General features: G+C 44.8%; 1 protein-coding gene across 3 annotated transcripts in view; it reads left to right on the forward strand.

The window, feature by feature from the left end:
* Positions 1-25981, forward strand: part of CRCP (CGRP receptor component) — a 66093-nt gene extending 40112 nt beyond the window's left edge. For all 3 annotated transcript variants that reach the window (XM_068268589.1, XM_068268591.1, XM_068268590.1), the window contains 3 exons: positions 6187-6281; positions 20971-21028; positions 25683-25981. In XM_068268589.1, the coding sequence (XP_068124690.1) occupies positions 6187-6281; positions 20971-21028; positions 25683-25823 (294 nt within the window). In that variant the 3' untranslated portion in view covers positions 25824-25981. The remainder of the gene's footprint in view (positions 1-6186; positions 6282-20970; positions 21029-25682) is intronic.
* Positions 25982-27370: the final 1389 nt, after the last annotated feature.

A 27370-nucleotide genomic window follows, 5' to 3' on the forward strand; every position in this document is an offset into this window, starting at 1 on the left:
GCCTACAGCAATCGCTGGAAGCCGAATTATTTCATTCCCCCACTATCCATGGCGGACTGGAGGGGGAATAGTAATTAAAACGGCCCGGACTTGTGCAGAAGCAGGATCAGCCATATACCGGCTGTGTCCTGCCTGCGCCCAAGTCTCCCGCGCCGATTACATATGTACACCTGTTAGTGGTGGCAACTTGGCTGAGTCGCTGACTTTTAACCCGGAGGTACTCTGCTGCGCATGGAGTATGCAAGTTGTAAAGTTGTATGGATACTGTAAATACACATTTGTTTCATCCTACCACAAGTTACTTTAAATTATATATTAAAAGAAAACCTCTTCTTTGTTTAGTTCAATGTATTGCAAGAATCAATGACAAACCCTATTTCAGTTTATTTACTTATATGTTTTTAATGCATGTGAACCTCTGCCATTCCACCAGGTTTTTTGCAGAAACTGCCAGATAGGAGTACCAAAGTTTGCTGCCAGTAAATGGATTAGGACGGGTGTTGAAATAGAGTATGGATTCTGCTTTGTGCAATGTACCGGTAATTGCTTTTGCATCTAGGTGGGAGTTTTACAGCAATCTTGCTCTTGCTATGGTTGCAAAAATGTAGTTTTGGAAATGTTTACCAGTTTGCACAGTGAAATAGGAAAGGTTTAATAATATTAAATTAGAAAACGACTTGTGCTTCACTGATCTATGTTTATGGCTGGTTTTATGACAAAGTTGGAATTTCCCTTTTAATTCTCCTGAAGTACAGCATGCTTTCCATCTGCTTTGTGCTCACTAATGCATCCTGCAGAGATGAGACTGACTGAAAGTCTACACCTGCAGCAAATCACCAGTCCCCAGACAGCCACTCATAGCAGAGAAGTGAATCCCATATTAGCAGCTGAGAACCTTCACTAGTCACATGACCAGCTTCTCTCCACTCAATGAGATTACCAGGGATTACCACACATCATTAAAGTTCTCTTCATGCCTGCAAGCACAGAATCCTGCATCTGTGTGTTCTCTAAATATTCCTTCCCTCTGAATAAATCAGGACACTCTGTTAGCAAAATGAAATTTATAGTTCTTTGGGGATTATATGTCATCCATCCATTTCTTTTTGTCTGTAGAAATAATGTATAGGTACTCATTGCTTTATTCTTAGAATACACATCTTGATATCACTTAGCATTCAATGTGTGTAATTTTGGCATAGAGTCTGTGCATGTATTTCTCATTACTTGGGGTCCCAGCTGCTCTCACATTCATACTGAGATACCTAGGCCAGTGATCTGCAAACTTGGCTCTCCAGCTGTTAAGGAACTACAAGTCCCACAATGCATTTGCCTTTATGAATCATGACTGTGGCTGTCAGACTCCTGCAATGCATTGTGGGATTTGTAGTTCCTAAACAGCTGGAGAGTCAAGTTTGCAGATCACTGACCTAGGCCAGTGTTTTGTAAAATCCTAACTGTGAACACCAGCAGGTTTGTTTCCAAGTTTCTGGGGATTTGTGTATTGGTCTTAGTGATTCAGCTGCACTGTACCATTTTTAGAATGAGGTGAAAACAAAAATCCATGCCTTTTGCAGGTCCCAAGCTTTGCATTAATGCTATTGCCACTAGACCAGTGGCATACCTACCATAAGGCTCCAGATGTTCACAGCACAGGGTGTAGCCATGGCTAGGGGTGCCGCTGTGGTGCACAGTCACTGTGTTCTTCCACCAGGGACCTTTTTTCATAGTTTGGGCAACATTCAGGAAAAAAGCAGCAGGCAGTGCAGTGGACTGTACTACTTCCTGCACTAGATGTAGCACCGATCCCCCTTCCTGTCCCATGGGCAAAGTATCTCCTCACTCTCTACACACAGCCTGCAGTGAGTGAATGTGCAGAGCAGCTAGATGAGTAGAGAGAATGATTGCTGTGCTGCAGCTGGGACATTAGCAGGGAGAGGTGACTGGATGTGAGCAGAGAAGCAAGCTCCAAGCTGTATGGAGTACAGAGTCTCTTAACGGTTAGCCCCGTCCATATCTTGATGACTCTTCACCCCCCCCCCCCCCCCCAAATAAAAAAAATAAAAATTGCAGTGACACACTCAGGCCCCCAACCCGTTAACCCTCCCATAAAAAAAGGGGGGGGGGGGTGTTTGTGAATAATCAGCACTGGGTGTCAAGTTCCCTGGGTACGCCACTGCACTAGGCTGCACCGCCCTCCTACCCTCACCTCCAAGCTAGAGGAGGAAGGTAAGCTGCCTCATGGAAAGGGGTTGGTGGTGGCCTGAAGTAATGGCATCTCTTTCCAGTGGAATTCTATGGGAGGCAGCAGGGCTCATATCTCTGAGATGTGCAAGAACTTGCCTGGAAATCAAACCCAAAGAGATGTGAATAGCTGATTCTTAAGATTCCCATGTTCCAAAATTATCAATCCCTTTCAGGAAAGAATTTATTCCTACTGCTCACAGCACATTGATTTTAAATAGATTCCAGCAGGGAGTCTATTGAAAATTAAATGAACCGCAGCGTTTCACTGTTTGATGCAATGTAATGCTTTGCCCCGTTGATCATCTGCCGTTCCTGCCCTGCCCCAAATCGACCTACATTTTCTGTCCTGCCCGATCAATACTTTCGATCGATTTTGACCAAAAATCAAACATTTTAAATTAATCGAATCCCATCCAATTCAGAGTGATTAAGTCTACAGGAATGGAATGGAAAAATTGATATGTGTATGGCCCCATTAAGTCAGCACAGTACAGCAGGTATCTTGGTGATGAGATTATACAGGGAAATAATTTGAGATCTCTGACAATTTGTGAAGTAGAACGTGAATCACATCTGCGTTTCATTCACTGCGCAAATAATGCATTTAATCTTAAATATAAACAACCACCATCGCACTACACTCACCAATGTGCAAAATGCTTTCTACCTAAAGCTGACATGTTTCACTGTATATGGAGATTTGATAGTATTAAAGCCTATTGTCAAGGTGTATATTTTTAAAGTTTTTGGGGGCTGATATGGAGTGATCTCCACAAGTTTGTCTATTTCATTAGGCGAAACCCCAGGATGTGGTGAATGGTTATCAACAGAAAATCCTAAGAAGAAAACTCGCTTGGCTCCCCTCATGTTGATGGCAGTGAGGAAAACAATATTCAACAAGTGGATGTTCGCATCTGTGCCTACACATGGGACTTAAAGAGAGCCAGAGGTGCGCTTAAAAAAATGAAAAAAAAAGTAGGCTACCTGATCCGCAAGGCTGAGCGGATCAGGTAGCCGCAAAAAACGCCGCTCCCGTGGGCCGCAGCGGCCCATTTTCACTTTTGTGAGATGTTGCAACACTGCACGGAGAGACGGTATCTCTCATAGCGTGCAGAGAGGCACGGCCAGAGAACGAGAGAGATATATGCCCAGTGTCAGCTCAGGAAACCCCGCAGGAACGCCCCTGGGGGCTTTTTTGAACTGGGAATTCCTCTCCCCTGTGATTACCACTGAGTTCGCGACAAATCGTATCTCTAAACTCACGGGGTTATAGTGCGGCGGTGGGGGGGGACAGAGAGCGGCGGTTGGGGGATGCAGAGCCATGTCATTAGGCAGAGGACATGCCTTTTGTGTCCCATCTGCCCCCGAAGATCCACCTCAGGTTCTCTTTAAAGGAAGAACAAGTGCATATGATGAACCTGGATAAGCTAGATACGCTTATGCACTTGGAGAAATCTTCTACAACGTTCTGGAAAAAGTTTATCATGACCATTTACACGACGAAAGAAATTCGGTCCTTTTATGGATCCTTTCAAATATACTGGATGGTATGCCCTCATGAACTTGCAGGGCAAATTAGGTCATCTGAAAATGTGATAAGTGAAAGGTTAGGTTTGCTTCTTAGTAATATAATCCACTGATGGTGATGGGGTGGGTTGTGGAAGGGAGGGGGTGATGGAGGTAGATAAATGTGGTATCCTTTTGTTATTTGATTCGGAAATCCTGCGTTATGATTATAGCAATGTGTTTCACTGATGCGATTGTAATGTTATGAATTATTTCACTTTGAAATATAACATATTAGAAAAAAAAACTACCGTGCTTCAAGTTCAGCCAGAAAATCTGGTACAACACTAGTCTAGACCCTCACAAATTCCAGCTGATTTAGAGGGCGGCGATGTTATTTCAAGATCATGTAATTTAAGCACTTGTAAAATTAATGTTCCCTTTATATTATAGGCTTGCCAGTCATGCAGACGTGATCACTGGCCTCTTGCATTTTTGCATCAAATCTGTCTCATAAATATGATGCTAGACTACTAACAGGGACTTTATACTATGACACTGATCTGGACAGTACATTATGAGATTCTCTGAGGGTCAGTGACATGAATTGTTCAGTGTGCTTTGTAAAGCACTGTGAAAAATGCTAGTAATATATAGAATTATAGTAATATAAAATTAATGTTGGAGGAAAAATATTATTTGTATTATGTATTTATATAGCTCCCATAGCACTTTATGGAGTCCATAGTCCTGCCAGTAATTGTCTCCAGAGGTGTTTACAGTCTGCTCCCTACCATAGTCTAATGCCAATTTGTGTGATGGCAGTAAAAGGACCACTACAGCGAAAAAAAGTAATCAGTTAAAATCTGAAAGAACAGACAGGTTTTTGGACTCGTTCATCTCCTCATGGGGTTTTTTTTTTTATTGTTTTCAAAAACATTTCCTGTAGGGCAGTTTAACTGCCAAACTAGTAAGATAGCAGTTAGCCTCTCTACACTATTTTGACAGTTAGACTAAGCAACTGCCATTCAGGAATTGCTTTTGAAAACAAAGAAAACCCTGAGGGCTAGATCACACTCTGTGCTTCACGATTCGGCGGGCAAAATCTTGTGATTTGCGCTTGTGATTTCAGTTCAATAGAACGAGAATCGCAGTGCGATCGTCACCAAAGCGCTACATGCAGCGCATTTGCGATTGTTCGCAAACCCTGCACTGAGATTGTATCCATAGGGACGCATTAGGAGCAGTGCTTTGCAAAAGGGCTAAGTGTGATCTGGCCTTAAGAATCCCCCCTGAGGAAATGGACTAGTCCAAAACCTGTCGATTCTGTCAGATTTTTACTACTTACCTTTTTTCGCCGGAGTGGTCCTTTAATTTACCAGTATGCTTTTAGGGTATGAGTAGAAACCGGAGTACCTGGAAAAAACACGCAAAACATGGGGAGAACATTTTATATACCGGTATCCTAAAAATGCAGAACCTAGGTATTACGGTATGTTTGAGTAGAATGAAGAATCAAACATTATACAAGATTCAGAGCCACGTTGTGAGAAATCAGACAATAGCATGAATGTAGAATTAGGTCACTGAAGGCTTTTAAGCTGCCCTAGTTTGCTAAGCACACTGGCATTGTTCTGTACATTTCCTTTAAGGTTCTGATTTACTAACGTTCACCAGGCATAATAAACCCTAGAGAACAAAAGTAATTCTACAAATCACTTTGTGTCTAGTAAAAATAAACTTCTGTTGCGTAGCTAAAGTTTGTAACCCTCGCGTGGATCACAGGAGTCTGCAGCAAGAGAACTGTGGGTGTATGATCACGGTAATAACAATTCAATTCACTTTATTGTCATTGTGTAACACAACGAAATAACACAATGATCACATGCAGCCTCCTGGACTGAAAACGTACTTGTAATTCAGGACAAGCTAGAATTATAACACAGATCTCTCACTGTGGTCAGAAATACCTAGCCTCAACCTAAATTGCCAAAAGGCCTAGCTTTTAATCTTTCCTAACCACTTTTTTTTTGTACCTAACCCTAATAACCTGATCTATTAGTATTTCTAACCTCCCCCCTTTCCTACGTCTGATAACCCTATCCTAACCACGCTGTTGTCATGGGGCGGCTGGAGGTAATGGGCCTTGGGCGGTAAAAAGTACAAATCCGGCCCTGGTCATATATACACCAGCGCAATCACGCAGCTGCGGTTCCACTAAGCATGTAGCAACACTGGCTGTGGCCCAGGTGAAGGTTTGCAAAACTGCCACATATTAGAAGGAAATTAGCACTAAATCCAGGCCACAATTTCAGGATCACTTGTGTTCCCCAGTTTGTTTGTTTTTTCATATATGGACAAGCTTAGTCAATCAGATCCATTGTCTTCATAGCATGCTATTTTTGAATTTCTGTTTTGTTTTTTCCACCATAGACTCTGAAATATTTGTCCAGCTCACCCTGCCAGCATCAGAGCTCGGAAATAGTGCAGCAGTTTCTTACAGCAATGAAATCACACAAACTGACCAAGTAAGTGTCTGCCTGTGTCATTTTCCTTTATTATTTATGTCCTACATGTTCAATGGATTAGCAATATATTCCAAAGCATAGTTGCTCTGCATGTAAGCAGAATGCATATTTGGCACAGTCTGAAATGAAATAAGAAGCATATGGAGGCCATTTAAAACAAATAATCTATGTAATTCTGTGATAACTACAATGAGCTGAATCCTCTGCACATTTCCATATACATTAGAAGGGGAGTAGCAATAGCTGCTATAGGGCCGTGGAGCAGAGGGAGTTCAGATGGTGCTTGAAGTATTCACTTTCTTGGGTTCCTTCACCTCCACTCTGACTACAAGTGCCCATGGACTATATGTAATGTAGATTGCATGAGAATGTAAATTGGCAATTAACTTATATCCATAGGGTAATGGCAAGTGCCATAGCTAAAAAGTGTCAACATCTGAGGACCCCATGAGAGCTTTACTATGGGGTCCCATAATCTCTGCCTACGCCACTGTACATTAGTAAGAGGTATTTGGCTGGTTGATGCTGGAGTCAGATTGGGAGGAATGTAGGGGGGGGGGGGGGGGGGACTAGTGGTTTTGTTTTTTATTTATTAGAGTGAGTGGATGTTAAGTTATTGCTCAGTACACTGCAAAATATTACGGGCTCTTGTATCAGTGGTTATCTTGGCACTAAGAATGAGAAGATTTGTCCAAACCAGTTTCGCAATAACTTTCAACAGCATTTTTGCGACATGATAGCATTGCAGTCTATGGGGCCATGTTTACGATTGATTGCAGGGCCCCAAAACATGGCATCAACGCCAAATTTGGCATGTGTATCATGGAACAGGAACATGTCAAACAAATAACCAAATTGTTTGTGAGAAAATCAGTTTTACAATTTAGAGGGCAATGCGATGTCCTATTGTAGTGAATTTTGGGTCATAACCGCAAATCTTGTCCCCGTAGACTTGCAAATGGGAAACGCTGGCAAATTTTGGCTGCAATTTCACAAAATTCTGATTTACTGTAAAAATAAGTACACACATTTTGCCTGCTCATCTTTACAAGGCACAGTGTGAAGGCCATGAAATGTTGTTCTTATCCCTGTAAGTATCACTGTTTTGGAATTAAGAAGGTCGAGGCTTGCTACAGATGGAGGTTAGTGACAAGGTTTCAGTAAGTACTTAGATCAGGTTTAGGGTACCATTATCTGTGAAACAGGACCTTTAGTTGCAAAACTTTTGTGTGACACAAAAGGTAACCTCTGTTTCCGCAGCTTACTAGGCTACCAGACTGCTTATGTAGAACTGTGTCTTAAAGTGTACCCGAGGCGGAGCTGAGGGCAGATGGGACACAGAGGTATGTTCCCTGATTCCATGACATGCCTCTGTGCCCCTTATGCGCCGCACTTTGACTCCCCAAAATTGCTGACATTAAGCTTGTCGCCAACCTCGAGCGGTGGGGGCATCCCTAGAAAGAGTAGAACTCCTTCTAAACTCCCTCCGGGGTGTTCCTAACGCCCCTTTTCCAGCTATCATTGGGCAGCTCTAACTCTCCCTGGCCGCTCTCTCTGCCGCTCCACAGCCTCCCTGCTGCTGCTCTGTGTGAAACACACAGAGCTGCGCTTCCAGCGGCGTGACCCTGGGGATCACGAAAATGAAACTTAGAGATTGCAGGCTTCGAGCCCTGGGGACCTGATCCGGCCAGCCTCCCTAGATCAGGTAGTGTGTTCTTTTTTAGGTAAATTTGCCGCCTCAGATTGCCTTTAAAACAAACTTTTGAGAAACAAAGCTATTTAAAAAAAAAATTCCATCTGGAGCCTTTTTGCCACTCTCTTCTGGTTCCTCCGCCTCCTGTCTCCGTCTCCGGGTGTTTCTGTCTCCTGTAGTCACCCTGTTTGCCCAAAGAGTGTAAGAGGAATTACAGTTCTTCCTGCACTATGCAGCTCATTACCCATGAAGGAAGATCGGAGTCTAAAGAGTGCAGCAAACCTGTCCTGCAGTCCTAGTTGGGAAAAAATGTTAATCTGACTTATTTATTGTACAGCTTTCTTTAGAGGTAAGTTTTACTAACAATAAATTACTCAGTGACTGTTGTTCATAAATCATTTCTATGATGTAAATAACTGCCTGAGCTAGATCTGTAAACCATGCACGAGCTGTATGGCATTTTGCCATCAAACTACATTGCCAACCGTTTATTGGGTAATTATGTAGCCTGGAAAGGTACTGTTGATTCAATTTGTACAGAGAAGTGCATGTAATTGAGGCCATTGTTTATGTTCGCATGGCATTGGCAAGTCAGGTGTTCTTATTCAGAGACAATGCAGGACGGTCCGCATACTTTTTTTTTAAAGCTGTTTGGCATGCAGCATAACCATTAACAAATGGCAGCAAAATTGCTAAATATTACAACCACATTTATATTAATAGTGTAGCTTCAAAAGATGCATATTATCTGCCAGACCTTTCATAATTTCATTTTATGACTTTCTCCCTGTACTCTTCACAGAAAACACTGTCTGATTGCGTTAATGGCTGCAAATCATCTTTGTGGCAGAAGGCCCAGCAAAGAAAACAATGTCCAGTAGATTTCTTTTCTGTTCCGTGTTATTGGCTGACTGTTTATTACCATTACAAATTGCCAAAAATAGAAAGTGCCTTTGCTGCAGCATCATAGTGCAAAGAGAATGAGTGCTTCATTTGTCCTAACTTTCTATCCACATTCTGACAGATGTATGCACCTAAATGCTTTATTACCATACGATAGTAATGATTTGTGATAGTCTCAAGCTAGTGAGGGAATAGGCAAAAAAAAAAAGATACTTAAAGGAACACTATCAGTACCCAAGTGTTCTAAAATGACAATGTACAAATAATGTCGAAGTAGCTGTGTAAACAGTTTCCTACTTTTGTTAAATATGAAAGGCAAAAGCTTTAATTCATTGTGTGTAGGCTTTAGCGGTATTGGAACAAATCATTCACAAAAGGAGTGTCTGCTTCAATGCACAGCTAGTAGTGTTTTTTGCTCATCAATCTACAGAATGTTTTCCCTAAAAGCAAAAAAAGTATAAAAAGCTGTGGTGTCAGGTTTCACACACAATTACAAATGTTTATAACAAGTTACATTTCCTCTGCTCTCCTACAGACAGCTCAGAAACTCGGGCAGCTGCAGCTAGTGAGAGCTTTCTCACACACAGGTTTAACCATTTCAGCCCGCGGGGATTTTTCACCTTATGGACGAGAGGAATTTTCACCTGTCAGCGCTTCTCCCTTTCATTCCTCAATAGCTTTATCAGTACTTATCACAGCAAAATGATCTATACCTTGTTTTTTCCGCCAGCAATTAGGCTTTCTTTGGGGGGTTAATTATGCTAAGAATTATTTTAATCTATCTGTATTATAATGGGAATAATAATAAAAAAATTAAAAAAATGCATTCTTTTTCAGTTTTCAGCCATTACAGTTTTAAAATAATTAATGCTACCATAACTAAAATCCACACATTTTATTTGGCCATTTGTCTTCGTTATTTAAATGTTAAAATTATACCCCTAGTTTAATGTATGGTGACAATATTTTATTTGAAAATAAAGGTGCACTTTTTCAGTTTTACATCCATCACTAATTTTTAGCCCAATATTTATTAATTTTATGTCCTCTTGACATAAATAACCATTTAATTTTATTCCCCAAAGTTAGTAGGTGTGTTATACTATTTGGCCACAAGATGTCCCTACTGAGCAAAAATCCCATTAGCGTACAATGTACGCTAATGGGGATACAATGTATCACTACATTGTAACCAGGGAAGTGACGTAGGCTTCCATCGGAAGCCTCCGATCACAGCGGCGGCGGGGAAGTTATGAATGGAAACATTGTTTCCATTCATAAATTTAATGATCGGGCGGCGGAAACCGGCGGAAATCGCGGCGGGAGATAGCGCGGCGGCTCCATTTACAGAATAAACACTGTTTTTGAACAAAAACAGTGTTTATTCTCGGCGGACATGCTCGGATTGGCACAGGGGACTTTTGTCCCCTGCAGCCAATCCCCTCTGCTAGCAGCAGCAGCGCGATCGCGGGCATCTGCCCGCACGATCGCCTGCAGACCACCCAAACTGCAGGGACGTGATTAGTGCGTCCCTGCGGCTCTAGCACTTGCCGCTGCGGACGTGAAGCTCACGTCCGCGCGGCTGAAAAGGTTAACAGATGTAGTGTGAGGTAATTCCCCCTCCCCTCATGGTTCACTCAGCTGTCAGATATGACCAGACTTGCCGTCAGTTTAGCGTGAAAGGAATTTAATACGGTAAACAAGAAATACGCAAGTGAAATGTGTACATCAATATTTAAAACCACTTCAGGAACTCTCTCAATCCCAGGTTAAATTAAAAAAACATGTTAATCGATAGTGTTCCTTTAAAATAGGATCTGATGATAAATGGTATAAAAGGTATATACTCCGTGTTCTTCTCTTTGTAAGGGTAAAGGTCTCCAAAGATGAGCAATAATTGGCTGATCCAACTGTTTTTAGAATGTAAAACTATTCTAGTCCTTTTTGTTCCAGATAAATTGATACTAGCTCAGTATTCTAGCTGCTCTCTTTTAACCTTGTCATTGGCATGAGGCTACATTCACAGTGGGACGACGCGCAGCTGTGTTATAAAGTCTTCTAACGCAGCTTACCGCACTGCAATTAAAAGCCTATGGGATATTCACAGGATGACGTTAGCGTCGCATTGTAACGTTTAGCGTTATGATAACGCACTGCAGTGCATTACCTCCAATCCCACATGTTACCAGGTACAGGAAAGCATACTTTTCATTGCCTGTATGTTTTACTGTACCTACTGTATGCGACGGTAATGCAGCGTTAATGTGCGTTACCACATTTTTTTTTGTTACGTTGTAATGATGCGTTGTGACTTAAGCGTTGCATTACAACACAACATCCCACTGTGAATAAGCCCTAAGTGTATGTTTTCTTGAGCTGATCCTTTACAAATTTATTGAGCACTCTGCGGAGGTTGTGTGCCTTGAAGATAATTTAATTTGTCTACCTTCTGATTACAAAAGGTAAAAATAGTGCTGAGAAAAGAAGTTTCTCCAAACCAGTACTTACAACTGATCAGCCCACTAGCCTGCTTAATTACGATAGTATGTAAAGAAATCCATTAGACCCATTACTGATTCATTAATATGCTGTTCCTTTCAAACATAAGTAGAATGCTTGCAAGCTCTGAAACCGTGGCAAGTCTTAAAGGAGACCTAAACTAGAGTTAAATCTGCACTATTTTACTTACCTGGGGCATCTTCCAGCCCCAGTAGTCCATGATGTCCCTCTGGGTTCTCCCACTGGTAGCTCCGTTAGATTGACGACCCGAATAACAGTCGCGGTGGCTGCGCATGCACAGCCCGGTCCACACACCTGTCTTGAACACACTCCCGCCACTGGAATTATTTTGCACATGCGTTATTCCTGGCAGCAGGAGCCCAATCTAGACCGGTGTGCAGACAGGACTGCACATGCACAGTCGCCGCAACTGCCGTTCAGGTTGTCCATCTAACACAGCCACCAGCTGGAGAATGGAGAGGACGTCGAAGGACTTCACAGACTACGGGGACTAAAGAGAGCCCCAGGTAAGTAAAATAGTGCAGATTTAAATCCAGTTTAGGCTTCCTTAACCTGCCTGGCGTTCTATTAAGATCGCCAGGCAGGCTGCGGGAGGGTTTTTTTTTAATAAAAAAAAAACTATTTCATGCAGCCAACTGAAAGTTGGCTGCATGAAAGCCCACTAGAGGGCGCTCCGGAGGCGTTCTTCCAATCGCCTCCGGCGCCCAGAATAAACAAGGAAGGCCGCAATGAGCGGCCTTCCTTGTTTTGCTTACATCGTCGCCATAGCGACGAGCGGAGTGACGTCATCGACGTCAGCCGACGTCCTGACGTCAGCCGCCTCCGATCCAGCCCTTAGCGCTGGCCGGAACTTTTTGTTCCGGCTACGCTGGGCTCAGGCGGCTGGGGGGACCCTCTTTCGCCGCTACTCGCGGCGGATCGCCGCAGAGCGGCGGCGATCAGGCAGCACACGCGGCTGGCAAAGTGCCGGCTGCGTGTGCTGCTTTTTATTTGAGCCAAATCGGCCCAGCAGGGCCTGAGCGGCAGGCTCCGGCGGTACTGGACGAGCTGAGCTCGTCCAGACCGCCCAGCAGGTTAAGGACACCTGAATTGAGAGGGATATGGAGGTTGCCATTTTTATTTACTTTTGAACAACACCAGTTGCCTGGCTGTCCTGTTGATCAGCAGTGTCTGAATCACACACCTGGAAGAAACATGCAACAAATTCAAGGTGCGTTCACACAAGCGACTATAGTCGTTTGAAACGATTGTTCCCCGATCATTTCAAACGACGATCGTTTGAAAAAAAGCAGCCAACGACCATGAAGTCTAACGACGGACGAGCTAGATCGTTTAAAACGAATGATCTAGCTTGGCGGATTTTTCCCAACGACGATCGTTTGCAAAAGTAGTACATCGTTGGAAACGATCGTTCGTACTAGGCTTGACATGCGCATTTCACAATTTCTCCATGGAACTTTTCATTTTTATGCAATAGTTGCTTTTACGTGATGTAACGTTCGTTCTAACGATCTGATCGTTACACACCTTTTTTTTTTTTTTTTTTTTTTTTTTAATTTATTTTTATTCAAGGAAACAGCAAGATAATAACAGACGGTTGTCACCAAGGTAATGATATTCACATTCAATTGCAACAGTGAAAATACTTATAGCTAGACAGTAAGGTAAGATGGACACTGTGACAACACGCTAACATACTTATCAAATGACAGAACTGTATCCCGGTTTTATATACAAAAACAAGGAGAGGGGAGAGAGGGGAGGGGGGGGAGGAGGGGAGGGGGAATAGGTGGAAGGAATTGGGGTGGGGGTGGGAAGGAGGGGGGGGGGAGAGAGGGAGTCACCAGCCCATGTGGTGTTACTTAGCATTGAGGAACCAAAGGGCCTACAATTATACCCATCTTGTGGGTGGGACACCTAGTCCTGCCACTTCCAACAATTGGGTAGAGGCCCAACGACTAGGCAGAACTGCAGAACGCAAGAGCTTTATCTGTATCCCTGAAATCGATCCAAATTGCCCATCTTTGGGACCATAGATCATGTTTCGCTTGGGCGGATAACATTAGATCGTCTAGTCTCATTAGCTGGTTTATTTCCTGAAACAACTCCCTTCCCGAGGGGCGCCTAGGGTTCTTCCAGAGTCTGGCGATCAGCAACCTGGCGCATATCAAAATATAGCGAAATATTGATTTTTTAATGTTTTTGATAGATCCTGGTAGGATGGATAATAGAGCTATCTCTGGGAGGTAGGGGAGGGGGGTTAGGTACAGTAATTCATGTAGTTTAAACACCTGTTTCCAGAAGGGCTGGATAGATTCACATGCCCACCAGGTGTGGAAATAGGTGCCTATTTGGGTTGAGCATCTCCAGCAAATGTCAGGTGTCTGTGGGTCAAATTTGTGTATGGTTTGTGGATCTCTGTACCATCTACAGAATATTTTGTAGTTTCTCTACTGGGCTAAAATTGAGGGAGATGTTTTGTGGGAGAGGGTAAAGGATTTCTCCCATTCATCTGGTTCAAGAACCCTACCCAGATCTTTGTGCCATTTGTTCTGGATGTTTTCTAGGTTGATCTCCCCAACTGAGCAAACCAGCATAGAATATACCTGTGAGATCATATGATCTGGTTTTCCCTGTAGGGAACACAGTTGCTCGAAGAAGGTGAGGTCTCTGTGTATGTTCCCTGCTTTGGATAATTTTCTGTAGAACCCCTGGAATAAAGATTTCACCAACCATTGCATGGGGGGTTGAGGAGTGTCTTTCACATCCCATGTTTCAGAAGCGGACAATGAACGCCCTGTGATATAGTGTCTGATCTGCGGCCAAGCAGTCCTGTCCCTGCCCAGGAACCTGGGGGCGTGCATAAATAAGCTAAATTGTGGGTTATCCAAGATACTGCTCAGGGGACTGGGAATGGAGGATATGTTGTATGCTGCTCTGGCCCTGTCCCACCCGTCCAATAGTTCCCTGATCCAGAATGGTAATGCGTTTCTGGAAGGTCTGAGATTTTTGGTAGTCCATAAAAGAGCTCTAGGGATTCTGCAGTTATTATGGGAACCCAGTGCTTTTGCGAGCCATTATGGAAAATGTCTAAAATTAGGATCAGCTGGGCAGCTTCATGGTATTTTTTAAAGCAGGGAATGCCCAGACCTCCTTCTGGCTTGGGCCTGATCCAACAGATTGAAGTGGCAACGTGATTTCCTACCGCCCCACAGGAACGAAATGACTGTACTTCTAAGTTTAGAGAAAAAAAGTTTAGGGATGTTTATCGGGATGGCTTGGAAGACGTAAAGAAGACGTGGCAGTATATCCATCTTAAGGACGTTTGCCTTGCCTAGCCAGGAAATTTTCAATTTGGACCAGTTTTTGAGGTCTTGGGTTATCTTGTCTAGCAAGGGGATGTAGTTTAATTGGTATAGTTCTGACAGATTTGCTGGGATATGAACACCCAGGTATGTAATAGAGCGAGATGCCCATCTGAAAGGGAAGGAAGTCCTAAGGAGATCTGCTTTATGCTTTGGAATAGAGATGTTGAGTATTTCGGATTTGGCTAGATTAATTTTAAAGTTGCTGAGGTTTCCAAAGCGTTCCGCCTCTCTTAAAAAATTAGGTAGGGTGATCTGTGGTTCGGTAATAAAGAGAAGCAGATCATCAGCGTACAGGGCTATTTTGGATTGCTGGTCGCCAGACTGAAGGCCTTTGATATCAGGGTTCATGCGCAGAGCTTCAGCGAAATGTTCCATACACAATATGTATAGCATTGGGGACAGGGGGCAACCCTGCCTCGTCCCATTGGAGATGGGGAAGGCATCCGACAGGATCCCGTTAACACGGACCCTTGCAGACGGGCCAGCGTATAACCCTAAGATCTTATGAATCAGGTTTTGTCCCAACCCCACTTGAGCTAAAGTTTCTCTGAGAAAACCCCAGTGGATCCTGTCGAATGCCTTCTCCGCATCGATAGTAAGCAAACGCATCTGACTGCCATCTTTCGTTGCTTTATGTATCAGAGAGGTGGTTTTTAGGGTGTTGTCCCTTGCCTCTCTCCCTTGTGTGAACCCTGCCTGATCGGTGTGTATTATTGAGGGGAGAATGGACTTGAGTCTCTCTGCTATTATTTTTGAGAACAGCTTGATGTCTAGATTTATTAGGGAGATGGGGCGGTAGCTGCTGCATAGGTTAAAGTCTTTACCTGGCTTGGGGATCACCACAATGTGGGCTTGTAGTGCCTGTTTCGGGAAAGAGGAGGTCCCTGAGATGGCATTAACCTTCCTGGCGGTAAGCCCGAGCTGAGCTCGGGCTATGCCGCGCAGGAAGATATCTCAGCCCCTGGTGGGGCGATTTGCGCACTTCAAACTGCTGTACGCGCAGCTAGCACTTTGCTAGCCGCGCGTACAGCTCGATCGCCGCCGCTCTGCGGCGATCGCCCGCACGCAGCGGCGCAAGAGGGCCCCCCCCCCGCCAGAGCCCTGCGCTGCCCGGACCAATGAGTTCCGGGCAGCGCTATGGGCTGGATCGGAGACGTCTGACGTCAGGACGTCGGCTGACGTCCATGACGTCATTCCGATCGTCGCCATGGCGACAGGAGAAGCCAAACAGGGGAGCGCGTTATATACGCGTTCCCCTGTTTGCTTTTGATGCCGGCGACGATCGCACTAGAGGGACACATGCGCCCTCTAGTGGTGTTTCATGTAGCTACCACTCTGGTAGCTTTACATGAAACAAAAACAAAAAATAAAAAAAAAAAGGATTTTTGCCTAAGTGGCAAAAAAAATTAACCGCCAGGAGGGTTAAAGGTTTTGTGAAGTATAGGAGTGAGTTCGGTTGAGAGAATTTTGAAGAATGCACCAGACAGGCCATCGGGACCCGGACTCTTCCCATTCTTAAGGGACTGAATGCCAGTAGCTATTTCAGCCTCTGAGAATTCTTTATCTAATTCTTTAGCTACCTCTTCCCCTATCTGCTTGAGTTTCGTTTGAGAGATGTACTGTTTGATTTTATTGGAGAGCATGTCTGCATTCAGATTGTGAAATTTGCCTTTTAGATTGTACAAATCTAAGTAATAGTCTTTGAATGCGGCGGCTATTTCAGAGGATTTGTGTTTTAAAGCGTCAGTTTTGGGGGTTCTGATTTGGGGGATGAGAGACTGGTTACTTCTGGGATGTAAACTGGATGCCAGGAGTGTGCCACATTTGTCTGCTCTCTCATACCATACCCCCTTGAGTTTCTCTCTAGCCCTTAAGGAGCTTTCGTCTAGCAGACCCAGAAGTTCCTGTCTCCTGCTGGACAGCTGGAGAGCAGAGGCTTCTGATGTATCTATGCCTGATTTTTGTTTGTTTTCTAAATCTGTTATTAGAGCTAGAAGGGAGGAAATTTTCCTGCTTTTTTCCTTTTTAATCCTGGCGCCATGGGATATGAATACCCCTCGCAGCACACACTTTAATGCTTCCCATTTAATGGGGTACGCAGTGGTATCATTGGCATGATCAGATATAAAGTTTGAAATGGCTTTCTTAATGTCCTCAAGACAGGTATCATCTTTTAGTAAATTATTGTTTAGTCTCCACTGAAACCCCCTGTAACTGTCCGTGGACATGTTAAGGGAGCAATATACGGGCGCGTGATCGGACCAGATGTGGATGCCAATGTCCACTGCTTGTGTTTTTTCCAGTAAGCAGTGCGACACTAGGATATAGTCTATGCGACTATAGGAGTTGTGTAGAGCTGAGCGGAACGTGTAGTCCCTGGCGCCTGGATTAAACACCCTCCAACTGTCCACCAGACAGAGATCCAGCAGTTTTTTCTTTATCTGGGATCTTAATTTGTATGAGATATGTCCCTGTTCGCTAGAGGAATCTAGTTTGGGATTAAGGCACATGTTTATGTCTGCTCCAACCACGATAACACCATCAGCAAAAGTTTCAAGTTTGTTTAGATAGCGTAATGGCCCGTACTCACGGGCTGCAAATGTTGCCTGTCGCCAGCACACGTGAGCGTGTGGGCGACAGGCCGGCGACAGCTCCTCGCCAGGTCCCTCCGCGTACACACGCGGAAGAGGGACCAGCGGCGAGGCAGAAGCTGTCGCCGACGTTCCTCCTCCCTCCGCCGGAAGCTCCATATACTTTAATGGAGGTTGCTGTCGCTAGTCCGCGTACTCACGCGGACTAGCGACAGTTGCAGCGGAGGTGCGGCGGCGACTGTCGCCATGCGATTGAAACTTTCAATCGCATGGCGACATGAGCGACGGGCGACAGTTCGGGGTGCGCGCGCGTGCAACGGCCCATACTCACGGGCGACCTGTCGCCGCAACACGCGCGCGCCGCGTGTTGAGGCGACAAAAGTCCCTCGTGAGTATGGGCCATTAGACCATATAGTTTACCATATAGTTTACCTTTCAAAAAGACATATCTGCCTAGTGGATCTGTTAGTGTCTATGTCTGTCAGAGGGAAGGATTTATGGAGGCCAATTGAAGCTCCCTTTGATTTTGAGTCGGGGAATGTGCTGTGGTACCACCTATTGAAAAAGCGATTGTTAATACAGGGAATGGTGTCGCTTCGGAAATGTGTTTCTTGCAGCATGGCCACTTTAACTCTCTGTTTATGCAGATGATAAAGAATCTGTGATCTCTTATTGGGATTATTAAAACCTTGCACATTATAGGTGGCGCACTTGCAGTCTGATGGTTTTAATTTATTGGCTGACATTTGGATCTCTGAGTGGGCATGAAGCTTATTTTGTTGCACCGATCAGCATCTGGCCCTGGGGTCCCTTGCTTGGTTAGAGGCTTGGTGGCAGAGGGTGAGTGAGGGAGGGGGGGAGTGGTGCTGAGGGGGAATGGGAAATTAAATAAAAAGAGAACATAAAACACGAGGAATAAAATCATCCTCGTAGAACTCAATGTAAGTGGTCTTAGCACTGGTCGGAAACCAGTATATCATGTGGTGGGGAGAGGAAACTCACGTAACGTGTGGTCTGGCACCCAACACTATACATGAGCCCCCGCCGGACTCAATGAGCAAAGGTCTCCTTTAGTGGAGGTGATGTGAACAGAGCCCTTACACTGACATTGACCTGACCTAGGAGGGCAACATACATGAGAACGTTTAACGACAAGTGGCCCAGCCATTAAAATAGTGGTGTGCGTACAGAGGGCCTTGGATATATCACGTAGTATCGTAAACCCTGAGTAGTGTGGAGGAACACGTATTTAAACAATATACATGCATCAATCCCTGTCAACATATAACTTTATCGGAGTAGGGCATTTGTACGTAACAGCGATTTAACATAACTAATATTAACCGTAGACATCTCCATATCGACCTTGTCTGCCCCCCAGGCGTATCTCCCTTCAAAGTTCCGCGGCAAAGGCCTCCTCTGCACGGCCAGGGCTCGACTTAAGCTCTGCGGAGTTTGCTTTCCAATAGTCGTCTGACCCCGAGACTCACACCTCTCCGTGGTGTGGGCCGCGCATAGGATTGCAAAGGGGGCCCAGAGAAAGTTCCCTATGTGAATGGGATAAACCGTCTCGTGCACGCGGGAGGTTTGAGTATATGAATACAGAGGGGAAAGGCGGGACGTTAGGCTATGGCGGCAATTTTCGGGGCCCAACAGATAACATGGGGCAATAGTTACAGTACCTTAAAGGGAGAATAACTCGAAACCCAAGGAGTGAAGCAAATGTCTTCCTGAAATGATCCGTAGGAGAAGCAAAGATGAGGACTGATTAGCGGTTCCCTTTTCTGTTAACCGTGGCCCATCTCGGCTTCTGAGGCTGGCTAACTGACGGTTTTGCGGCATGTAGCGGCCATTCATCCATTTGTACTTCTGGTAGGTGGAGGATGTCTCTGAACTTCTGTAGGTCATCGGGGCTGTATAATAAAGCAGTTTTGCCCTTGTGATGTGCCTGTAGGTGAAAGGGATACCCCCATCTGTAGGGTATCTGTTTCTCTCGTAGGATGGCCAGAAGCGGACGAACTGCTGTGCGCATCTGGAGGGTTAATCTGGAGAGGTCTGCGAGGATCAAGATTTTTGCCCCGTCAAATTCAATCTCCTCCAGGTCTCTTGATGCGGTCACGATGGCCTCCTTGACTTTATAATAGTGTATGCGACAGATAACGTCGCGTGGTCTATCCGGGTTGGTACTGACAGGGGCCAGTGTGCGATGGGCCCGATCAATCTCAATATGGTCGTCCTTGTCCTTGCCCAGTATTTTATTAAAGATGCAAAGCAGGGTCGGGATAAGCTCTGTTGTCTTGATGGCTTCTGGGATACCTCTAACACGGAGATTGTTGCGTCTATGACGATTCTCTTGGTCGTCCAGGCGTAAGTAAAGATAATTTATCTGCTGGGAGTGTGTGTCGATGGTAGTTTGCTGTTCAGATTGGTTCTTCTCCAGCTTTTCGACCTGTTTTTCCGTGTCCTCTAATCTGTTCCCTATGTGTCTTATCTCCTGCTTCACTTCCGAGATCTCCCTTTTGTACGTCGCTTCCAGTCTGCTTATGTAGGCTTCTAGGTCTCCCTTCGTGGGTAGGGACCTAATGTAGTCATGCAGGTCGACCTCCTCATAAGATGTTGACCCTATTGAATGAGTCGGAGAGGATTGCCCCGCCATTCCAGCGGGCGCCTTAGGTGACATAGAGATGGAGGGGGAGGCCTGTGTGTCAGGGTTCGTTCTTGGAGACGTATTCGGGGAAGGTGAGGACTGACCTTTGTTATCTTTATTGGCCCTTGGAGATGTATTCTGCATCGGTGAAGACTGGCCCTTTGTAGTGGTCACGGTCTTTGGAGATGAGTTCTTCTCTGTGGGCTGTGATATAGGGCTGTGCCCCTGCTGTTCGGGCGCCATCTTAGAGGTGCCAGCGGAGTCGTCAGCTCTCGTGATCGGCTTAAGATAGTGCTGGATCTGTGCCGCTGGGGCCGTGTTAGATTGCCCCTGATCCTTCTTCTTCTTGTTGTCTCTACCTCCCATAGTGGAATGAGGCGAGGGAGACTAGTTTAAGTCGCTAATGTCGCTGATAATTAAGTCCAGAAGCGGGAGCTCAAAGCAAGAGCGTCTTCACTCGTCCATGAGCAAGCCACGCCCCCTCGTTACACACCTTTTAAAACTAACTTTACTTAGGCCGTTCTTTCATCAATTAAAGGTTCGTTTGTCGTTGACAACGAACGATCGTTGTCGCATGTGTGTATGTAGCTTTAGTCAGAGCAACTGATCTGCATGCTTGTTAAGGGTCTATGGCTAAAAGTATTAGACGCAGAGGATCAACAGGACTGCCAGGCAATTTTGAAAAGGAAATAAATATGGCAACCTCCATATCCCTTAATATTTTTCTTACCTGGAAAAACTGGCATAGATTAATTAGCCATCGTGCTGTCAGGTGACCTCGTTATAACAAATCTAGAGGATTTTTTTTTTTTTTTTTTGCACTAAAATAGTGGTCAGCAGCTTGTGTTTGGCTTTCATGAAAACCGTTTACATTGCTGAAGTTCTCATTGTGGTAACACACAGGGACATCATGTATTGTATTGTCTGTAAATATTGCATAACATAACTGATGTTTTATTTTCTGTAGAGCAGAGAAGCTGCAACTACTTAACCATCGGCCTGTGACAGCAGTGGAAATCCAGCTGGTGAGTACATTCCTCCTCCAATGAGAAAATGCTGCAGCAACCACTGATATCGTGCCATACGTGCAGGGAAGTGTAGGAAGCCTGTCAAAGCTTTGTAGTACTGTATAACCTTTGTGTTGTGAAAGGCCCATCCACATGGCTTTCACTCATGCTGCTTTTTACTGCATCATTATATTCCCGGTTTTTCCATATACCGTATTTTTCGGACTATAAAGTGCTCCTGACCATAAAGCTACATACACATGAGGCACGGATGTCTGCAGTTGCATGGAGACAAGGAACAGTTGAAAGTCTCCAGCAACGACAGTTGTATACAAGCGACGATTGTATACACGCAGCAACAACCTGTCTGCAACATAGAGGAAACTATTGCTCAGCAACTTCTGTCGCAGGTTCAATGAACTGTCGGACTCACAAGAGTTGCTAGAGACTAGCATACACACGACCGCACCGACTTGAGACTAGGGACAGTTGCTGCAACAGCTGTTGCCGGGGATTGAACAAGTCAATTATGGCCCATACTCACGAGGGACTTTTGTCGCCTCAACACGCGGCGCACGCGTGTTGCGGCGACAGGTCGCCCGTGAGTATGGGCCGTTGCACGCGCACGCACCCCGAACTGTCGCCCGTCGCTCATGTCGCCATGCGATTGAAAGTTTCAATCGCATGGCGACAGTCGCCGCCGCACCTCCGCCGCAACTGTCGCTAGTCCGCGTGAGTACGCGGACTAGCGACAGCAACCTCCATTAAAGTATATGGAGCTTCCGGCGGAGGGAGGAGGAACGTCGGCGACAGCTTCCGCCTCGCCGCTGGTCCCTCTTCCACGTGTGTACGCGGAGGGACCTGGCGAGGAGCTGTCGCCGGCCTGTCGCCCACACGCTCACGTGTGCTGGCGACAGGCAACATTTGCAGCCCGTGAGTACGGGCCATCAAACGCCTGGAGACAGCTCTGACTAGCAACAGTTGCTTGCGCACGCCTCATACACATGGAGGACCTGTTGCCGCAACATGCGCGCGCCATGTGTTTCCAGCAACAGTTGTAGCCCGTGTGTATGGGCCTTAAGACGCACCTAGGCTTAGAGGACAAAAACCAGGGGAAGAATACTGTATATACTAAACCTGGTGCATCCATGGTAAAGGGGCATCTTGTGGATTATGCCTCCTTTGTACCTCATTCTGCCTTGTACCTCGTGTGTATCCCTGTGTCGTCCTCTGTCCTCCTGTGATCCCCCATGTGTCATCCTCTGTCCTCCTTTTGTCCTCCTCTATACCCCTTTGTGTCCTCCGCTTGACCCCCTGTGTCCTCCTCTGCATGGACACAGTACAGGAAGTTCCCGACATTGCGGCGGGTTGGAGGTTCATATTGACAGTTGTTCACAAGTCAGGAACTCCCTGCATTTGGACTATAAGACGCTGTGACTTTTTTCCCAGAAAAGTCTTTGGTCTTACGGCCCTTTTCCACTAGCAATTGCTAGCGTTTGCGCTGAACGCTAGTGATTGCGATTCAGCAAAAGTTAAACATTTCCCGGCGATTTCCCGACGTTTCCGTGGTGCGATCGCGATTAAGTAAAAAACTAATCGCGGTAGTGGAAATTATCTACCGCGATTCCTATGTTAACAAGGAAACTGTAGCGATTTTAAAATCACTAGCAGTTTGCGGTTTTGCGATTCAGCAATCGCAAACCCAGTAGTGGAAAAGGGCCCTTGTAGTCAAAAAAATACAGTACCGGAAAAATGGTTCAAGGGGGTGTAAACTAAGTTTGTATAGCGATCTAAACTAAACAGATCTCTAATCAATTGCTAAAACATTAACTGTTAATTCACATCAACTTTTTTTTTTTTTTTTTTTTTTTTTTTTTTTTTTTTAGTAATTTAAAGCTCTGTCTAAAAACTTTTTGAGTAGAACAAGGAAGCATTCGTAGCTTGGCTTAGTTGTTATTTCTGTCTGTCCTTTCTGTTAAGGAGAATTACCTTACTTGGTAACCCCAATGGCTCTCATGTGGCCCTAATACAAAAGGGTGTCAATGGGAGTAGCGACAGAGCGCAATAAAAATCTGTTATCGATTCCCGAGTTACCCGCTAATTCTGGAGCAGTGACATTAGTCTGTGACATTAGTTCTGGAGCAGTGACATAGTCTGTCAGTTCTACCACACCTGTCCAAAAAAACATAAAAAACATACAATTTTCTTTACTGCAGTTTCTGGTCCTGTTGATGATTTAGCCTAATATGTGGGCAGAAACGGAAGCATATTCTCACTGGTGTACCGTATATACTCGCAAGCAAGCCGAATTTTTGACCCCCCAAAAGTTGGGGGGTCGGCTTGCTTGCGAGTGATGTGCCAGCATGGGTAGGTGGGTGGGCGTGGTAGTACCCCTCCCCGCTCCCCCCGTGGCCGCCGCTGGTATTACCTTAGGCGGCGCCGCTTCCTCTATCCCCGTCCTGCTCCGGTACCTGACTCACAACAGCATGCCCCTCGGCGGCTGCTGTGATGACGGAAGAAACCATAGAGAGCTGTTCCCATAGTAACGGCATCGCCGCTACAGGAAGCCGCTCTCTATGGTTTCCTCCGTCATCTCAGCAGCAGCCGCCGAGGGGCGCGCTGCTGTGAGTCAGGTACCGGAGCAGGACGGGGATAGAGGAAGCGGCGCCGCCTAAGGTAATAGCAGCGGCGGCTGTGGGGGGAGCGGGGAGGGGCACTAACAACCTACCCACCCACCTACCCATACTGGGACTATACTGGGGCACTATGCTAGCCATACTGGGGCAATATGCTAGCCATACTGGGGCAATATGCTAGCCATACTGGGGTACTATGCTAGCCATACTGGGGCACTATGCTAGCCATACTGGGGCACTATGCTAGCCATACTGGGGCACTATGCTAGCCATACTGGGGCACTATGCTAGCCATACTGGGGCACTATGCTAGCCATACTGGGGCACTATGCTAGCCATACTGGGGCACTATGCTAGCCATACTGGGGCACTATGCTAGCCATACTGGGGCAATATACTAGCTATACTGGGACACTATACTAGCTAAACTGGGCACTTTGCTAGCTATACTGGGGGACTACCTACCCATACTGGGCACTTTACTAGCTATACTGGGCACTATACTAGATATACTGGGCACTATACTAGCTATACTGGGACACAATGGGGGGGATCACGCGGCCAGCATTTCCTACCCCTGGCTTATATGGGGGTCAATCATTTTTTCCTGGTTTTCCAGGTAAAAGTTGGGGGGTCGGCTTACATGCGGGTCGGCTTGCTTGCAAGTATATACGGTAGATAAGGGCAGTAGTGAAAAACAAAAAACATAAAGGATAATCAACACTTTTTTTTTTCTTCAAATTTTTGTTGAGAAGTGCTTGTAACAATACAAAATGCTCAGTGTAAGAGCAGTATAAAATATCAACAAAAATATAATGTAATAAAAGTGTTAAACACACTGGGCACAAGTCCAGGGCGTCATACATGAAAGCATCACAATTCAGAAGTTGTAGGTATAAATAATCCCCAGACATACTACCACTCCAGGTAATGATAATTCTGGAATAAAATAATGACCAGATAGCTTCTCAGGGATTTTCAACTATTTATATAGAAAAAGCCAGAGTAGGAAGAAAGGAAGGATAAAGAGAAGAGGAGAAAAAAAGTGTCTGAGCTGTCAATTTCCTTAGTATGCTTTTTCTACTGAAGCACAGTACTCTTCCAATACCCAAAAACCTATATTAGAGCTTATCGATGAGCCGAAAGATATTCCATTTTATAAACATTAGCAACCCTAGCTAGATATTCCCGATTTGTTGGACATTTAGGATCCTTCCAATGATAGGCAATCTGGCTGCAGTCAAATAGTGATTCACCAATCTTTGGATATGTGATCTAGTTTTAGGAATAGGCTTGCCCAGAACACACATCCAAGGATCCTTGGGGATCCCTAAATCAATTTGAGAGTGGATAGTATCTAAAATCCTATCCCAATAACATTGTATTTTTGGACAGCTCCAGAACAAATGATACATAGAGCCTTGCCGCAATAGCAGTAACGGGGGTGCTATTGTGGCTGGGAACGCGAAGAATCACTCATGTTCCCAGCCTGTCGGTGGCTGACGGCGAAACCGGAAGTGGCCGCCGGCGGGTCCAGGAGGATCGGAGCGACTCTACGTGGGCACCGATCAGCTGCAGGGGGCTGAGGGAAGCCCCAGGTGATTAAAACTTTTTTTTTTTTTTTTTTTGACTTAAGTGCCACTTTAAGCCCAGACATGTAACATCACTTAGTTTCTCCTGTGTTCTCAAGCCCTGGATAACCATGTGTACATGTTTGTGTACATGATTCTCTGATCAAATGCAGTATACAACAAACTGTATTTGTACTGAGATTGTGTTGTCTTCATAATGCCACTGTTCTCCACTTGTAGTTTAACTCAATACAGCGGAATAGAGCATGCTGCATTCAGAGAAACACAACACAGACATGGCAATGCCTAAATAAGTCCCATTTTATTTCTCGCCAGAGATCTTGACCTCTATTTTTAAGGGACTTAAAATGTTCCTGTGTTTATAAGAGAAGCTGTTGTTGACCTACACCTCTCCAGCCATGTAGATGGTGAAACTATTTTACAAAATGTCTTGCTTTTATGCAGATGGTGGAAGAGAGTGAAGAAAGGCTGACAGAAGAGCAAATTGAGACCCTCATTCAGACAGTAACGACCATTCTTCCTGGAGATCCTGAAGCTGAGACTGAGGAACAAGCAGAAATGGAAGAGGATACACCGCAAAACTAACAAAACTCATTTACAACTAGCCCGTCTTCCCAATAGAAGCAAATCTGTTCCTTCCTTTTTCTTTTTACTTGATGTACAAAGCCCATATTTCCCAAAAAAATTAGTTTTTTTTGTGGGGACAAATCAAGTGCATTATTAAATAATTTATTTTGATCATACCACCTGGATATCACATTATTTCATAGAGTATAATCTTTATCATAAGAAGGGGGGCAGTCCCCCATTATAGTAAAATTCATAGAGGACTTGATGGATCCTCTGGAAGTGTGGCAGTTCAGTAATTGTGTGGCCGTTGAGGGTATGTGTGATATGAGAACTAGATGATCCAAATGCATGGGCCCAGTGCAGTGTTTCGCAGTGCAAACCATGGAGAATTCCGCTTCTCACTGCTGAAATGATGCAAACATGCATTTGCTCTGAAAAATAGTTATGAACAAAAGAGATTCATTTTAGACACTGCAAAGCTCATATTTGCACACTGCAGTCTTAATACTAAATCTGTGATTCCCTCGCCGGTGGATTTGTATGATGAGGTATTGGTATATTTTTCAATAAAGGAAAGTTCCCAAATATACGTTATACTTTTGCATCACCCACTGTCTTGAAATTAGGCTAATCCCTTGTTCTTTGCTATGTGCTAGAAGTATTTATGACTTGGGTGTACTTCCTGCTTTGAAAGATACCTGACCCAAGGCAAAGTTACCTAAATTAAGAACAGAGGTATGTTCATGCTGAATCCACATACCTCTGTGCGTTGTCTATTCCTCTCCTTGTTCCCCTTTGTCTCAATCAATCCTTGAAAAATATGACTGTTGGTGAAAGTCAAATTTTTCGGACAGACAGGTAGGCTTGTTACTTGTTCTTGGCTGGTTTTCTTTTATGGCTTTGTTCGTGGTTGGTTTACTTTAATGATCCATTGTAGTGCAGGCAGGAGTTTTGCATACAACTAGTTCCTGTGTCTGCGTTCACTTCAGATATAACCATGTGACTGTGCTGCTCTGCTTTGTGCAAGACAGAAGGTAAAAAGAGCTGCAAGAGGTTGCATTTGCTGAGAGGTCCAGACAGAGAACATGTAATTTGCTGTTGACAGCCTTACAAACCTCTATATCCACTACAGGTACTCTATGGCAATGTATGCAGTCTTGGGAGTGGTTTTATGTCAGTATTGTTGCTGGGCAGATCCTTCTGCTTGCTGAGTTGTCTTCTCTGTTTCTACTAGAGTGTCTAAAGTAGACACTAAATACCAGCAGAGTAATGTTGGGTTGTATTTAAAAAGGCAAATTAGCACAAGACACAGTAATAAGGCAATTCATGTGCAGATGAATTTAAATATTAACATCATAGACAGATTGCGAGTTGTAGTTTTTCTTTTAGACCACCACAGAAAATGTTTCTGGGTTTCCATAACTGGGCCATCCATATAATATCTGGGGAATAAGGACACAAATCAGTCAGAATCTGCCTACCCTGCCTAAGGCAAAGAAAGGGAGAAGGAAATTAAGAAATGGAAGAGGAAGTTTCTAATAAGAAATGCAGCACTTATCTGT

Source organism: Hyperolius riggenbachi, chromosome 2, assembly GCF_040937935.1.
Source record: "Hyperolius riggenbachi isolate aHypRig1 chromosome 2, aHypRig1.pri, whole genome shotgun sequence".
Taxonomy (NCBI): domain Eukaryota; kingdom Metazoa; phylum Chordata; class Amphibia; order Anura; family Hyperoliidae; genus Hyperolius; species Hyperolius riggenbachi.